Raw genomic sequence first — 17,942 nt, 5'->3', positions numbered from 1 at the left:
AACATATACTCTGTAAATAGTAAAGAATTATTTAAAACAGCATAATCCAAAAATAACAATTAAATACACAAATTAATATTCATGCATTTTCCCTTTCACAGTATGTATTTTATGTATTGTAATTTTTAAATTGTAGGCACAAACCTTTATAGTTTTACCATTTTTGTTATAGGCTATATGTTATTTTTATTCTACTATTAAATGTGAATTGTCATCAATTATAAGCAGTCATCAGGTATTGAGAAATTTTGTTAATAAAATAAAAACAAATCTTGCAAAATCTAGTACTTTTACTTTTAACTTGATTTGAGTAATTCACCTCCAATGCTTTATATGGCCAAAAGTATAAAGTATACAGTCTTTGCACCTTGTGCTTATAATGCATTTATTTATTTTTTAAATTTTTTTGTCTTTGCATGTCTCTGTATGCAGGTCAATCCCTCTGTTTGTGTGGACAGTACAACAGCACGTGTGAGGTGAATGTAAATGTGTAAACTGAATAAGTCCACATTTGGGATTCTGCACTTGTGTCAAACTAGTCCAGAGTTCAGAATACTTGTTGCTGTACAGTTTTATTGTGCCACGAACAACGACAATAAGTATTCATTCATTCATTGATTAATTTACAAATCTATAGCAAAACACCGTAAATTAAGCATACCTGAGCCTTCACCATGAATTAAGGTGAGTAATTAATCTTGTATTCTTAACTAATTTTCCAGTCTATTTTGTTTCATAGACTATAGGCCGTATCATACGATCAGCACAATAAGGTGTAAGACATATTTGGTGTGATTTGTTGCTTTTTTAAGACCAGCGCAACTGTAATTTTCATGTTTTGCACCAAATTGTTTAAATAGCAAATCCATTTGGGCCACTTTGTAGACTCATGGGTGTTCTAAAGGAGGTATATTAAGGTGCATAGTTGGCTTGTTGCTATTTTGAGAAACTTAAATAGACTGTGCCATTGACCAACTAAGAGCTGGTCTAAAGTCCAGCACAGAGCTTGTTAGTTATGCATCTATGCAGGTTTAAACGCTTAAAACACACAGGATGTAAATTAAGGGATTAAAAGTTATTTACAAAAAATATAATTTTTTTACACAGATATAAAAATAACACTACATCCACGCCTTCTTCATGTCCGGGGGGCTTTATTCAGTTTATTTCAGTTCATGGTGTGATGCAACTGACTCTTAAAGAGAGACTCTGATTGGTTTAATGCACACTCTGCTCAAAACACACCCATAAGAATAAGCACAACCCTGTCAGACCATGCGCTGTGGCGAAATCCGTATTTTTCCATTCTTAAAATAGTAAAAGTAGATTCGGACATGCCCTTTAATGCTTTTGTGCCATGCACTTTAGACTTTGAGCCTAGATTGTTAAAATAGAGCCCTACAGTACATCTCTGAAATTACAGTCTCCCTCCGATCTCCTACAACCTTCTCTCAGTAACTCCTCTTTAAACAGTTTAAGTGGTACTTATCATATTAATAAATAACTCTTCAATCCAGCAGACAGTGTACTACTTTCTTTCACTTTGTGTTATCTTTCTCTGTTCTCGTTTAATGTTGCACCTCTTGCCATGTCTCTTTGGGTCTGACATCTTCTTTAAACACAGAACAGCACACACAAGCACACACTGTCACTTCAAGTTAATCGTCAGAGAACGCCTCAACGACTTGTTGTCTCTGCAGTGCTAATTAAGCCACTTCCAATTTAGGAGCAAGGAATTTAGATGACAAACAGGAAAAGAAGTAAAACTAAGGAAGGCATCTAAACTCAAACAGAGCAAAGTTAAACAGAACGTAGGTTCCAAGTTTGTTGGAAAATCGCAAGCCCACATTCAAAATGAAAACTATAAAAATAAAATGAGTAATGAGACTAATTCCAAATCATACTCAGAATGTACACAAAGATAAATCCAGGAAACAAGGGTCCAGATTAGAGATAATAAACACTCAGGATGAGACTCTCAAGGGAGAGATAAGACTTAGGCAGAATACAAAAGAGCTCATTACATACCCTGCATTATATGAGGTGTTAGATGAGAGCAGCGGTTGGGTTATTGGCTGCAACTTAAATGGATCTGATATACGCAGAGTCATAAAAGCTTTGTTTTAAGTATACAATGAAATATTCCCCTGATAACCAAGCATTTGCTACGCTGTTTAATCTTGAAGTACAAGGACATTGACCGATTGATTGATGAGCAGATAAAGAATACAGACAGAAATAGATGGAAAAAAGACAAGTTGTGTCAATTAAGAGATAAAGTTAGTGTTTAATAACACATGGGTGTGATACATTTTAATTATAAGTTCAATCTGTCAGAGCCAACAGTGTCATAGGAAGGGCTCTAACACATAGATTTCTTGCACCAGGGGCGCAACCTTCATTTCACAAGTGAGGGGGAGAGAATCCATAACACTATTCTATTCTATTCTATTCTATTCTATTCTATTCTATTCTATTCTATTCTATTCTATTCTATTCTATTCTAAGAAATAAAAATTCCCAAACTATGCAATTGAGACTATGCAACTGAACTGAACTAACAAGACTCTTATAATAAGGAGCTGAACAATAACATCTTTATTTTAATTTGAAATATGTACACGGCATTTACACTATTTGGTAGACATATTTATTTGTTTATTTTATCCTAAGAGTCTTACATTGCATTCAACATAAACTTTTATATTGTAGGTGGCACATTAGCTCAGTAGTTAGCACTGTCGCCTCACTGAAAAATCCTAAAGATTTAAGTCCTGGCTCGACCAGTTGCTGTTTCTGTGTGAAGTTTGCATGTTCTCCCCGTGTTCGCGGGTTTCCTCCGGGTGCTCCGGTTTCCCCTACAGTCTAAAGACATGTGCTATAGGGAAATTGGGTAAAAACTAAAATTGACTAAAATTGAGTGTATGGGTGTTTCCCAATAATGGGTCACATCCATTCTACCATTCAAAGGCCAACACTACCATTCAAAATTTGAGTTGATGGTTTTGGAAAACAATAATAAAATATCTTATGCTCATAAAAAGGCATGTTTTTAATGTATACTGTAATATTGTAAAATATGATTACAATAAAAATGTATTTGTTTTTATTTATTAACTATTTAACATAGTTTAGTTCTTTTAGGATTAAGGAATAAAATGAACAGTTTTTGTTTGAAATATAGTTTTTGTATAACAGTACAAATGTTGCTTCAGAATAATTATTATCAAGTATAACATATGGCTTTACTGAATAAAATATAATAAAATAAATAATAAATAAAAAATTGGTAACACTTTTTTTAGACGGTTCATTTGAGTATTCTAGGTCCATTTATTTCTGCTAAACATCTGTTGATATGCTTCTTCAACAGACATTTAACTGACTATAAGAAATTTAGCAAGTACATGTCAACTTACACTAACTCTTACCCCAACCTAACAGTCTACTTATAATCTAATGAGAATTAGTTGGCATGTGGATGAAATGTAACTTCAATTCAACAAAACGACCATCAAAATAAAGTGTGAAAATAAAAAAATTATCTTTGCGTTAACTGAAAATGAGGAAGAAAGAACTATCTTCGCCTGGATTTCCTTTTTTATTCAATGCACACTCACAAATATTGGCTAATATATACAAATGTATTATCTGAGATTCCATCTCATCATAAACCAAATTAGTTTTTGCATTTACACAACACAACAAATTGGCATAGGACCTTAAAGTGTGGCAAGGGGTAACTTGAAAGTATACAATTAATCATATAACTATGCATTTTAATTTAGATCTATTTCAATGCAGACCAATCAAAGTTTTAATGTACTGTATGGCCAGTTACTAGCCAGCTCTATTCATAAACCTAATGCACCAGACTTTGTCTTGCATAGTAAAAGATGCTGAATTGGGGAGAAGGCCTTGGCCCTGTGCAGAAGCTCCAGGGGCTCAAGAAAGCAAGGAGGCAGCTGTGAAGGCTCTAATCAGGGTTGGGACAACAGGCCTGCGGTCTCCCTCTGCCTGGACATCTGCCCTCTAATTAAAGAGCTCCATAGTTTGTGTAAGTGAGCGATGGGCGTATGTGGATGAATTTAGAATGGGAAACTCTACTTGATGTAGTAAGTTGTCCATGGCCCTAGCATGCTATAGGGGGATTTCTGCATTCTGCCTTGAAAAATATAGTGAATTACAATATCTGACACGTAAAATACTTAAACCTAAATGTATACCAAGCAGTAGACTGTGATGCTATATAATTAAGTTTTGCCTCATTTTTATAGTATTTACCAATCAAATTATCAAAATGTTATGCCAAAACAGGATGGCGCAGTGATGCAGTGGTTATCAATGTCGCCTCACAGCAAGAAGGTTGCTGGTTCAAACCTCAGCTGGGTCAGTTGGCATTTCTGTGAGGAGTTTGCATGTTCTTCCCGTGTTGGTGTGGGTTTTCTCCAGGTGCTTCAGTTTCCTCCACAGTCCAAATATATGCACTATAGATGAATTGGGTAAGCTAAATTGGCCATAGTGTATGTGTGTGAATGAATAAGTGTGTATGGGTGTTCCTGGGGATGGGTTACAGCTGGAAGAGCATCTGCTTAGTAAAATATATACTAGATAAGTATTCCTCTTTGGCGACTATAATTTTATAAACACCTCATTATGAAAAAATAAATTTCATGGTTGACAGTCACCAAAACCATGCTGTAGACAAACTGAACTTGAAAAACCCCTTCAAAAAAGTAATTTATTAATAATTTTTTAGTTTTAACTGACAAAAAAACTTTTAATGCTGTAAAATATAGTAGTCAGCATTTAAAGTGGATCAAAAATGTTTAATAAAATTGTCTAAAGGCAAGAATAGCTGTTGTTTAATATGTTAGGACAACTTGGATAAAAAGTTGGTTTTGATCCACTTGAAATGTTAACTACTGTATATATCTCACTAATTCTTTCACCAATTTTTAAATAACACTGAATGGATGGAGCAAGAAGCTAGTTCTATAAAAAAAATAGTGCAAAAAATGATTGAAACACATTGTATAAATTATTAATATGCAAAAAAAATATCAATCTACAAAACAAATGCATATCACTAACTAGAGGACTGATCTCATTGCACATCATCTCAACTACTTAACTCAATTTTTTCAATAATTCTGCACACCTGAGTGAACATTAGGCAGACACCACGAAATGCATGAAAACAAAGATAGACAAATATAGTAAGATTAAAGAGAATATGCAGAATGTGCCCACTGTGTCACCATGATGCCCACAGTCAAATTGTCATTATGTTAATAATTATGAAACTATTATTCAAATATCTGATTGAGCATCACTATGGTTTGGAGTGTTCATTTTTCATTTTAGAGTAAACTATCACTTTAAAGCTTACAAATGCATAGGTGTAACAATAAAATCAATGTTGATATATCTGCAGCACACAGCCTATCTTCCATAGCTTGAAGTGAAAAGAAATTACTGTGCAAATTCATATGGCTTATGGAAAATGTTTTAATTTTTCATCGGTCAATCATTTTTACTCTTTCTCTGAATAAATCAATCAAACGCATATATATAATCACATATATGATTATGCTGCTGTGCGGTCCTTATGCAAAGTTCCTAAATTACAAACTAGTAACATAATTTTCTTTCCAATTAAAGCAATTACAGCTTCTGCATCTAAATGCCAACTATTTTTAGAGCAGAACTGGAGGAAGCGCAGCAGACCTCTGTATTTTTCAGTAATGTGGTTTTCATAGATACAGTGGTAGAATGAGGTTAGAGCAGAGGACACCCATGGTAAAATTAGGTACATGGCAAGCATACTGATGATAAGGCTCTGTTACAGCATAAAAGTTAGAGATGCCACAGAATGAACATCCAAACATATGTGCTGAGAGACTGAAACCCATACTGACAATTATGTAGCTATAATTAACATCAAGCCGATCATCATTCCACAGCAAAAGGTGTGTCTGCATTAAAAGGTTATTGTTGATTCATCATCTAGGATGACTTTACATTAAACTATTTAAAAAAACACAGGTAGAGTCCAAACATATGACTGGACATAGAGAGAGGCACTCAGCGTCAGCTGGGGTTATTTTTCTCTCCAGTGTTATATGTACCAAAAAGTATGAGCAGAGTTGTTTTTCGGTCACACTTTATTTTGATGGTCAGTATGTTGAATTTAAGTTACATTACATCTACATGACAACTAATTTTCATTGGATTACAAGTAGACTGTTAAATTAGACTGCTGAATTTAGGGTTGGAGTAAGGGTTAGTGTAAGTTGACATGCACTTGCAAAGTTTCTTATGGTCAGCTAAATGTCTGTTGAAGGAGCATATCAACAAATATTAAGCAGACAGTCTAGTAATACTCAAATGGACCATCAAAATAAAGTGTTACCATTTTTGGGGGAATAAACAAATAATGATAGAACCATTTAAATTTATTCTTTTTTTTTCCGGCTTAGTCCCTTTATTAATCCGGGTTCGCCACTGCGTGGAGTTTGCATATTCTCCTCATGTTTGCATGGGTTACCATTAGGTTGTTGCGCGCGTACTGAAGAGCGGAGTTATCGAGTGTGTACTAATCAGCTGTGTTGTCGCGCGCGTACTCAAGAGCGATGTTGTCGCACCTACTGAAGGGCGGGACCGAGGGTGTGTCGTGTCGTGGGGGCACTTTAGATCATTTTGGAAGGGCACTTTCTATCCAAGACTAAAAAGGGCATGTGCACTGCACAGGTTGAGCCCTATGTGTGCACGTGCCTGGTAGTGTATGTGTGTGAATGACACTGTATGGGTGATTCCCAGTGATGGGTTGCAGCTTAAAGGGCATCTGGTGCATAAAACATATGATGGATTCGTTGGCAGTTCATTCTGCTGTGGCAACCCCTGATTAATAAAAAGACAAAGCCAAAAAGAAAATTAATGAATGCTATTTTTTTCTACACAAAGTTACTGTGGCTTTAAACTTGTCATTCAGAGTCATTTTAATTACATGGCAATTTTTTTGGAACTTGAAAATATGTGATCATCATTTCAAACATGACATCCTTAAACGACCCTAATTAACCCTAATATTTTTCCCATATTTGTATAAACAATTTCTGCGATCTGATTAATTTAAAGTATTGTTAGAAAATGTAAATAGCGAACAGGTTTTGAGTGGTCTAAATTAGGAGGAACTTGCTATCACCAGAAATACTGCCACGAGTCAGTGATCTACTTTCACTTTGCGCACACTCAGAGACAAGCACTGACAGAGATTTCACGCTGTGGTCTGTTTGGAACACATATCTAGTGCTCATAGTAAATTCTGGGTCACCCTAAGAAAAGAACTAATGCAGAGCCCCATGTCATGAGAGAAAGGCTAGAAAGAACATTTGGTATGACAAGGAAACTAGAATGACTGTGTTGAATTTGTTTAAAAAAATCAGCAAAGAAAACAATCATTTAAACTGAGATTTGACAGAATCAAACGTTGGCCTTAAAATATACAATGCGTGTAAATACAGCAAAGGAAAATATATTAATAAGACAGATTGAGTCATATGTGTGAAAGCACTTCTCACTCATAAAGCCTTCATGAAATATGAGCAAAAAATCATTGTGGATGCTATAGAATGACATCAAGGCACAGCCCTCAATATATTGTATAGTATGAGGGTAACAGGCAAAGACACATTCAGACACGCACAAACTAATCCTCCAGACCTCCTTGTCTGTTTTCATTTCATCCACATCTTCAAGCTCATTGTCTGTATTTCACTTATTGTGTGTTGCCACCTCTTCACCCGTCCACTAGTCTCTATGTCTATGTCAAGCTCAGGGCGCAGCAGAGCTCCACTGGGGCCAGATGAATATTAACCTACCTAAACCTCTTCCACACACAGATACTCTAACACAAATTAATATTTGATTATAGGCTGAGTACAAAGATACATATTGCATTAAATGTGATACATTCAGATTCATCAAGTGAGTATTGATAAATGAATGGACTGCTGGAAGGCAGAACTGAAAAAGGAAAGAAAACTGAAGAACTTGCATTTATATTGAAAAACAGAGCTGAAAACATAAATATTTTGTTTTCAAAAAGCTTGTTAATTCACAAAAAGTGGAAAAATCAAGAAATGTCAATGGGATAGATGCATCTGCATCTACTTCTATAGACTTGCCAATAAACAGAATAAAGAATTGGTTAAATATTTATGTACTGTCACCTTGTTCCAAACTTAAAAAGACAAAAAGATTCAACAAAAAAGTTGCAATAATAAAATTTATCAAATATGACTGAATGTCTACAGTCAACAGCAATGCCAGAATTTTCGGTTTACATTTATTAACAGTAATAGTTACAATTATAACCAGTTAACATATTTATTATAACCTTTTACTTTACTAAATTTACAGTCTTTGGAAATTGCTTATATTATTTATCTGTTTTTTAATTCATTTTTGATTTATGAGTCGCCACAGTGGAATGAACCACCAACATATGTTTTACGCAGTGGATGCCCTTCCAGTCACAATCCAGTCATTGGAAAAACCCATACACTCTCATTTACACACGCACCCATACTCTACGACCAATTTAGTTAATCCAATTCACCTATAGTGCATGTCTTTGGATTGTGGGGAAATCCTGGAGCTCCCAGCTGGGACAGTAATGACCAGTGACCTTCTTGCTGTGAGGCGACATTGCTAACCATACAGCCATATATTAAATATGTCTATTTTATGGTTAAATAGAAAGACACAGCTTTAGTAATGACTTTCTGCTGGGGGTTACTGTAGGTCAGAATACATTTCTGTATTTAAGTCTAAAGGGAAAATAAGAGGCTACTTTTAATTTTACTTTTATTACATTTGCACAAATCAATCTTACATTTCCAGCAGAACATCAGGGTTAAGCTGGCATGATCTGATTCTTCCAGCCGGAATAAGTATACGTGTGAGCTGAATTGAAAAAAAGTTAAGGAATGGAAGTTTGTGGACTGAAAGGCTGACAGATGCCAGGCCAGGATAGATATCATCTCTGTACTGTACATTACAGACCGCATGATCTGTGGGTGGGTTCTGGGTGTGTGTATTTTATTTTGTGGCACTTATTTGCAGATCTGCTATCTATGTGTTCCTGTTGTGAAGACTTACTGAACAATAAATCAAGAGATACCAACCAAAAAAAAGAAAGAAAAAATGGCCATTCACTTTGTCCTCTCTCCTCATAGTTCTCTACTTATGCCTCATCTATTTATCTAGGTGATGCCATAGGTGATTTGTCTGTTTTAAACCAGACAAATAAGTGAAAATGTTCACTTACACATCAACAAAATACCAACACCAAAACACAAACTCTCTCCTCTGGTAATATTGTTAAATTAAATGCAACTAATAGCTTTTAATCAACAACATTATGTTAGCATCAGCTGACAACTACAGCTGTTACCTGTGGGTCTAATGACAAAAACAAACTGTGTAACACATAACCCCAAACTATGTATGTGAAGCCAACCCAGCATTAGCTTGAAGTAGGGCTGCACAGTATATATAGTTTCAGCATCCATATCGCAATGTGCGTATCTGCAATAGTCACATCGCAAGATCTGCAATGTTGAGTTGGGATCAAAAGTCAAAGTTCAGTACATATGATTAGTTAATTTTCAACCATAATCTAAGTGCAATTTCTTTTTTTTAACTCAGATGTGTTTTAGGGCTTGTGACTGTAAGATTTAAAGCAAATTTAAACCATTTAGGAACAAGAAATTAAAAAGTTTGCTGCTTTAACCAAGATTAATTGAGCTTAAATATTTTTATTAAATAATTAGATTTGATGATTGAATTTATTTACCTCAATATTGTAATATTTCACCATAAACCATAAAGCAGTGTTTATTTTTTTAACCTGTGCTTAAAAATTTAAAATACATTTTTGTATACATATTTGTATATTTTATGTAGAAGCACTTCAAAATCAGTGTAAAGTTGTGAATTCATCCCAAACAGTTACTTTAGTCATATTGTGAAATTATATTCATATCTCAATACATATCGCAGGAATACAAAACTGCACTGTCAATATTTTCCAATATCGTGCAGACCTACCTTAAAGATAAATTGATCTACATGAACCAGTCATTTCACAAAGGCATCACGTAAACCCATGCTAGCTGTAGACTTTCACAACAATTACCTAAAAATCTTAATTTTCCTTTAATTTGACATGCTATTTGATACAGCCTGGGGCATATCCACTGTTTACATTCCCACATGCAATGCAAAAGTGACTCCTTCATCCTTATACTTTATGAACCCAATTTCCTGTATCTCCTGTATGTAAAAATAACTGACAAATATTGCCTCAACAATGTACAATATAGCAATGGCGGAATGTGTATCATATTATTTTCATCATGTGGCAACTGATATGTAATTGTTCTCTGCATAAAGCCTCTAAAATAAAATAAAAACTTAAGGAGCTGATTTGCATATTCACATGTGTGACATTTTTTATTTCATAATGGATTCTTGTAATCCTTAGACAGAAAATAAGATCCTCCACCTGTGAAAATAATTGATGAATTCATGTCTTTTAGTATGGGACTTCCAGTTTGAGACCTGCCCATTTTAATATATACTCTATACTTCTGGTAATTTAATAAACTCTGTTAATTAGATTATCATAAAATTAATTAAATGATATTTTATATTTCATTAATAAATTATACATTATTATAATTCATAATTAAATTAATATATATAAAATGTAATTACGCACACACACACACACACACACACACACACACACACACACACACACACACATATATATATATATATATATATATATATATATATATATATATATATATATATATATATATATATATATATATATATATATATATATATATATATATATATATATATATATAATTATATATATAAAATTTAATTAATCTGATTTTAATCTAATTACCAGAACTACAAAATTTATAGGACTTTATTTAATTTATAGGAATTAAATTACCAGAGATATAAAGTTCATATTAAAAATGGGTGGGGTTTAAACTGAAAGTCCCACCCTAAAAGGGGCTGGCCGGAAGTCATCAATCATTTTGACAGGTGGTGGATCATATTTTTCCTCTATTCTTGTCCTGAAATATGCTGCTTGACATACTTAAATATCCAAGTACGCATAATCTAAAACGTTATTGAGGGTCTGAAATCATTTTCACTATAAAGATTCTCTTGTGCATTACAGCGTCCTGAAAAAAGGAGCTAAACAAAGCCATAATCACACAGAAAGTAAATCATCCTTACACACAAATGTATTACTTGATCGAAACAACTTACATTGTCTCATCATTCTGGAACTCCAATTTTCCAGACACTTCCTCATAGTCCTCCCCTCCACAAGCTGTCCCATCCACTGTTTGATATGGTACCGCCACCAGACCACGGGCTCCAGACGTTCTCTGGACCTTGACCTGCATGATTCCAATACTTTCACTCACTCGCATTGATTCACTCTCAAATGTGAAAATTCCGGCATGGTCATCATCATAGATTGTCACTGTTGCCGTGTGAGCCTCACCAAGGGCAGCACTAGGGGCAGGAGCTCCAGTCTCCAAAGCAATAGGATGTCCATCAGCCCACCCAACTATACGGGGATTGCTCAAACGAACATAAAAATATTCATCTTCCTCAAAGATATCATCATCAATAATGCCAACTGCGATGTCTTTAACATTCTCGCCAGGTTTGAAGACAAGTGTGCCCTCTGCAAACTCATAGTCAGAACCAGCATTGGCTGTGCCATCTTCAGTGCGGTAGTCCACCTGTAATTACACATGAATAAGCATTTAAAAAGATCTTTCATGTTTTCATTAAATAAACAGAAGAAAATCTGCTCCATAATTTCCATCATTTAATTGTCAAAATCAGATTAGAAGATGTAGAAGCATTAGATTACCTGATGGAATGAATAAAATAACAAGTGTTTTACTATTAACTCACTTTAACACTACACCCGGCATCTCCTCCATGCCTTTGTACGGTAAGTTTTAAGGATCCACAGTTCTCAAAGCACTGGTAGAGGGCTGGTTCAAAGTCTATTCTTGTAACATGAGGATCATCTTCCTGCTCTCGGGGTTCCCCACTGCTGACCACTTTACGAGCCTGATCCGCTGCATGTTTCTTCAAGATGTTCCCAGCACCAATCATCATCCTTGTTGCCTGAATGCGGTAGAAAGCCCTGCTCTTCTGCTGCTGCATCAGAACCTGAAATGACAAGGTTGAGAAACTGCTTTCAAATTTTAAAATTTTTTCAAAGTTATAACTTAACTAGTTATTTTGAATTTGCAGCATGCCAAGTGTTACATTACAGTCAGAAATAAATCAAATTTTCAAACAGATTTGCCAAACAAATTCCCTATCAACTGTTTTTTAATAAAAGAGGGGGTTATGCCTTCAAATCTAAATGCTGATTAACTTTTGAACACAGTTTTGAATTTGAAATGTAAAATAAACTACTAAACTAGAAGATTTATATTCTAAATGAGAAAATTAGAAAGTCTAAATTAGAATAATTATATTTTATAACAAATCTTGAGGAAAATGTTTCTCTTTATAAATTAAGTTGAAGAGTATTAGTGTAAAAAGACACAGTTTTTACTTAAAACTGAAAAAAAATATTCAGTTAGATCTACTTAAAGCTGAATGGTGCTTTATATAAAATTCATTGTGATGCAGTGTTGCATAGAAAACCATTTCAGACCAATACTTTTCAAATAGCAGGTTGAGAAACATATGCAAAAGTTCTGTTTTGACACACCACTTTTACTATGAAATTGTACTTTTTAAATTATTGATCCAAATATTAATTGCTAAATAATTACAATTTATTAATTTTATTAATTTTAATAATTATATTTGGTAACACTGTGTTGTTATGGTCCATTTGAGTATTAGCAGACTGTCTGAATAATATCTATGCATATGCTCCTTCAACAGTCATTTAAGTTATTATAAGAAACTATGTACATGTCAACTTACACTAACCCTAACCCCAACCTAACGGTCTACTTATAATCTATTAAGAATTAGTTGGCTTATAGATGCAATGTAACTTAAATTCAACAAACTGAACATTAAAATAAAGTTTAACCTTAAATTTTATGAAAATCATGAATTTAAAAAAAATTGTTTTAATCTATTTTTATACCTGATAGTTGGCCATCTCTATGAGCTGCTCCATGTCCTTCTCAGGATGTCTCTGCTTCAATTCCTTTAGAGTTCTGGCCATTTCTCTCCTGGCTTCCTCTTCTTGATCACGTCCACCAAGCCCACTTTCCCCTCCCAAGACCCCATCTAAATGAGTAGTGATTCCATCAATTTCCAACATGTCCATCTTTGTGAATCCCGCCTCTTTCCCTAATTCCTCCCCACCCTCAGACACTATAATTCCACGACCCTTATCGGTTCGGTAGCGTTTGCGTGCATACTTGTAAAAAAGCAATCGGCGATCAGCGATCCAGGCTTGGACCACACAGAGAGGGAAAAAGAGGAACGTCAATACAGCTTCCCAAACTTCTACCTCACCTGGAGAGATTACAGCAAGGATAAGATAGAGCCAAATGTAGGCAAACATGCTCCATGCTGCAGTCACAAAAAACACCCGAAGATGTTTGACCTTGCGCCTTTCACCTTCAGGTACCACATAGACACAGAGACCAATGATTACAAACATGTTGAAGGCAGCACTGCCCACAATGGTGCTGGGACCTAGAGAACCAGCCTCAAAATTATGCCCGCAGACCTCAATGACTGAAAGCAATATTTCTGGGGCTGAAGACCCCAGAGCCATTAGGGTTAGATTGGAGACAGTCTCATTCCATATGCGGACTGTTGTGGTGACTGTTTCACCATTGGGTCTTTTTGTAGTGATCTCCTTCTCTTGTGAAGTTATAACTTCAATGGCAGTCATGAAGCGGTCAGCTATGATTGACATACCTAAGAACATGTAAACTAGTGCCACCAGGTACACAATGGCACGGGCCACTTTGTCACCCACTGAAGGGTTCTGGGGATTCCACACTGGTAACAGGACCCCGTCTGTGCACACGTCGTTCTGGGAACAGTTGGAGGTAGATTGGTCTAAATCTTGGGCATCAACTTGAGGTAAAGAGACATAAAGTAATAGGATGGGGAGAAATAAAGAACTAAAGAAGAAGGGGGAAAGGCGAGATGAATTGATAGAAAAATGCATGGTGAGAAGAGGCCAGCTTGTTTCCGCTACAATTCTTCACTTCACACCACCTAAGGAAAAAATAGAAAGACAAGAAGGCATTGGGTCAGTGAGTGCATTGGTTGTAAACTCTGACTCTAAGAAAAGTAGTGTATATAAAAAAGAAAGTGATTTCTAAATTTACTTTGACTTGTATTTTCTTGCAGACAACATAAAAATATTTCATGTTTTATCTGGTCAACTTTGTTTGATTTGTAATATAGATCATATCCTGTCATTCAGAGCCACAACACATTCCATAAAAAAGTTGGGACAGGAGCAATTTAGGGCTAGTAATCAGGTAAATTGGTTAAATAATGATGTGAATTGAAACAAGTAATGTCAACAGGTGATTGTAGTTATGATTTGGTACAAAAGCAGCATCAAAAGAAAGGTCTAGTCCTTTAGGAGCAAAGATGGGCTGATGATCGCCAGTTTGCCAACAAATACTCTAGAAAAATAATTGAAATGTTAAAAACAATCTTCCTCAAAAAACGATAAGAAGAAATTTTGATATTTTATCTTCAACAGTGCAAAACAAAATTAAAAGGTTCAAGGAATCTTGAGGAATTTCAGTGCTTAGAGAACAAGGGTAAGCCTAACTTGAACTAACTAAATGATCTCAGATCACTTAGGTGGCACTGATTCAAGAAGCAACATTCATCTATAAACGGTATCACCACATGGGTTCAGAACAACTTTGGAAAACTTTTGTCAAATATCAATGCCATCCCATTCTCTGGTCACAGAGGCATCTGGGATGGATAATCACACAGTGGAAACGCTTACTATGGTCAAATAAATCAGAATTTCAGGTAATTTTTTGGGAGAAATGAACACTGTGTGCTAGTGTGTGCAAGTCTACATGCCAGGGTCTGTCACGGTATGGGGTTGTGTCAGTGCCCTTGGCAAAGGTAACTTGAACATCTGTGACTGCATCATTAATGCTGAAAAATACAAAGAGATTTTGGAGCACAATATATTGCCTTCAAGAAGACGTCTTTTCCAGGGACGCCCATGCATATTTCAAAAAGATATTAAGAAATAAGATAAGAAACACGTTACAAAGTCCCGGCGCTGGAGGAAGAGGATACAGGTACTTGACTGGCCTGTCTGCTGTCCTGTTTTTTCTCCAATAGACACAATACAAACATTACTGGTCCAACTTTTTTTTAAATTGTGTTGCAAGAACCAAAATTGGAATACGTCTTTATTTTGAAAATCACATTAAATAACGTTTGCTGTATTGTCTGGAATGAAATACAAGTCAAAATAAATAAGTAATGATACATTATTGAAAATCCCATACATCTAGTAGGTCATAAGTCATAAGTTTCTGCAAGTGTTATGGTGGAGGACTCACTCACATAGTTCATAAAATACAGCTATTATTGCAAGTCAGTATTGAGGTGAGAATGTCATTGTTTGTTTAGAACTCCAGTACACAGTTTATTGAAAAACGAACAGTGCTAATTTGAAAATGTGTTTAGATGAATTCAGAGACTTGAGTTCCAGTGTGTAAGTGGCCGTTCATTGTTTAATACTACCTCAAAAAGCTCCTTATCACACATATAAATGTAAAATACATACAGTAAATTGGCTGTATTGTAGCCACTGGAGAGTAAGGAGATTTTGGAATTGTTCTTTGCACTGTACAATGACCAGTGAAATTCACATCTATGAAATCATTTATTCATTTTCTATTTTGGCTTAGTCTCTTTATTATTTTGGGGATGCCACAGCGGAATGAACTGCCAACTCCACACAGAAACGCCAACTGACCCGGCCAGGGCTATCCACTGTGCCACCGTGCTGCCCCTCTCTAAAATCATCTAAACATATTTTCAAATTAAATTTCAAAAATTATAAGCAGTCCATTGGGAACAGTGGCTACAGTCCAGCCATGACGCAGCTAAAAGTGTGCTCATATATGACTTCAATATTGAAATATATTAAAATTATTAAGGGCGACGTTCGCCTTACAATAAGAAGGTTGCTGGTTCAAGCCTCGGCTGGATCAGTCGGCATTTCTGTGTGGAGTTTGCATGCTCTCCCAGTATTCGTGTGGGTTTCCTCTGGGTGCTCCCACAATTCCAAAGACATGCAGTACAGGTGAATTGGGTATGCTAAAATTGAATGTAGTGTATGAGTGTGTCCCAGTGATAGGTTGCAGCTGGATCTGCAGTGTAAAAACATAAGCTGGATAAGTTGGGGGTTCATTCCGCTGTGGCAACCCCAGATTAATAAAAGGACTAAGGTGAAAAGAAAATTAATGGATGAATAAATGAATGAATGAATGAATGAAATTTTAAATTTATGCAAACTTCTGTGCTGGATTTTAGGAACTTTCTGATAGCAGTAATGTTTTGTTTAGCTAATATAAAAAAATAAAAAACTGAGATATGTGCTGATGTTTTGGATTCTAAGGTCCACCCTGATCAAACTTGTCAGTAGCGTTTCTAGTAATACTAAAGCTTGTTCAGATGAGTTTAATTAGGCTCGGAGATAAACTCTGCAGAAATGTGGACATTGAGGGCCAGAGCTTAAAACCTCTACTCTAGTGTATGTATTTTACAGTTATTGCAAGGCCTTGGGTATGAAAATCTGTTTTTCTTGTGTCACTTTCTGCAGACATCTGTTTAAGATCTCTCTGTGGTTAATTCTCAACACATCAACACTATCATACTATCCATCTATCTCCTTCTTGCCCTTTATACAAACATACAGAGAAAAAGAGAGAAATGCACTCTGCTGTGTTGAGATCTGTAGATTACAATGACTGCTAATAACCTCATGGACTGGCTTATGAGTGGATTTGTTGGTGGAGGTGTCTAAACAGGTTTATAGTCTTGAACACAGAATACTCTAAGTATGTGTATGTGGCTTTGTCAGAGAGAAGCTTGAGTGTAAAATGTTGCTGTTCTTGAGCTTTCTACTGCTGAGAGCACAATGCTGACTCAGACACACACAAGCACACGCGCACACAAAGAGAGACATATAAGATAAATTAAAGTGGCCTTACAGGCTGTGTATTTGAATGGAAAGGAAATAGAGCCTTAAAGAAGATTAGTTTGTTGTGACAGCAGTGATGGGGTGTTTCTTTAGCCACTAACACTTTTAGCCTTGCAGACTTTCAGAAAACAAAATCTGTTAAAACCCAGTTTTCAATATTATTGAGCAACAATGTAAATCACTAGAAGATTTCCTTCATTTCCTCTGAACCAACATTAATGTTAACACCACAAAGTATTTTCTACAGATTATATCAAATACACAGTGGTGTGAAAAAATGCTTGCCCCTTACAATTTTTTTTTCTTTTTGCAAATTTGTCACACTTTAGAAATGAACTTTTGAAAGCTGTTTGGAGAGAACTGTGTTTAGTGTGTCCGCTGTCATATTGGAGTGATAGAAACACAGGTCTAAACAACGCAAAATTTATTTATTTATTTTTTTACATTTCTTTATATTTAAAAAAAATCCAGCAATTTTGAAGTGTATATTAACTTGAATCCTGTCACATTTGCCACAAGTACAGTCCATAGATGAATGTGTGTGTGTACTGAAAACTTTGTAACGGCATTGTGTGTGACTCATCATTGCAGAAAGGCTTGAATTAAATTCACAACAAATACATCAAATAAA

General features: G+C 35.3%; 1 protein-coding gene across 2 annotated transcripts in view; it reads right to left on the bottom strand.

The window, feature by feature from the left end:
* Positions 1 to 17,942, bottom strand: part of slc8a4b (solute carrier family 8 member 4b) — an 83,824-nt gene that overhangs the window by 33,378 nt on the left and 32,504 nt on the right. Inside the window, exons 3-5 of one of the 2 annotated variants that reach the window (XM_087259519.1) lie at positions 13,238 to 14,331; positions 12,031 to 12,294; positions 11,368 to 11,852 (exon numbers count right to left, since the gene is read on the bottom strand). In XM_087259519.1, coding sequence (XP_087115645.1) covers positions 11,368 to 11,852; positions 12,031 to 12,294; positions 13,238 to 14,281 — 1,793 coding nt within the window. In that variant the 5' untranslated portion in view covers positions 14,282 to 14,331. 2 annotated transcript variants of the gene reach the window in all.

The sequence above is a fragment of the Danio rerio genome, chromosome 7, assembly GCF_052040795.2.
Source record: "Danio rerio strain M-AB ecotype USA chromosome 7, GRCz13ab, whole genome shotgun sequence".
NCBI classification, from domain to species: Eukaryota; Metazoa; Chordata; class Actinopteri; order Cypriniformes; family Danionidae; genus Danio; species Danio rerio.
The sequence above is the reverse complement of the archived record's forward strand: the minus strand, read 5'-3'. Positions and strand labels throughout refer to the sequence as shown.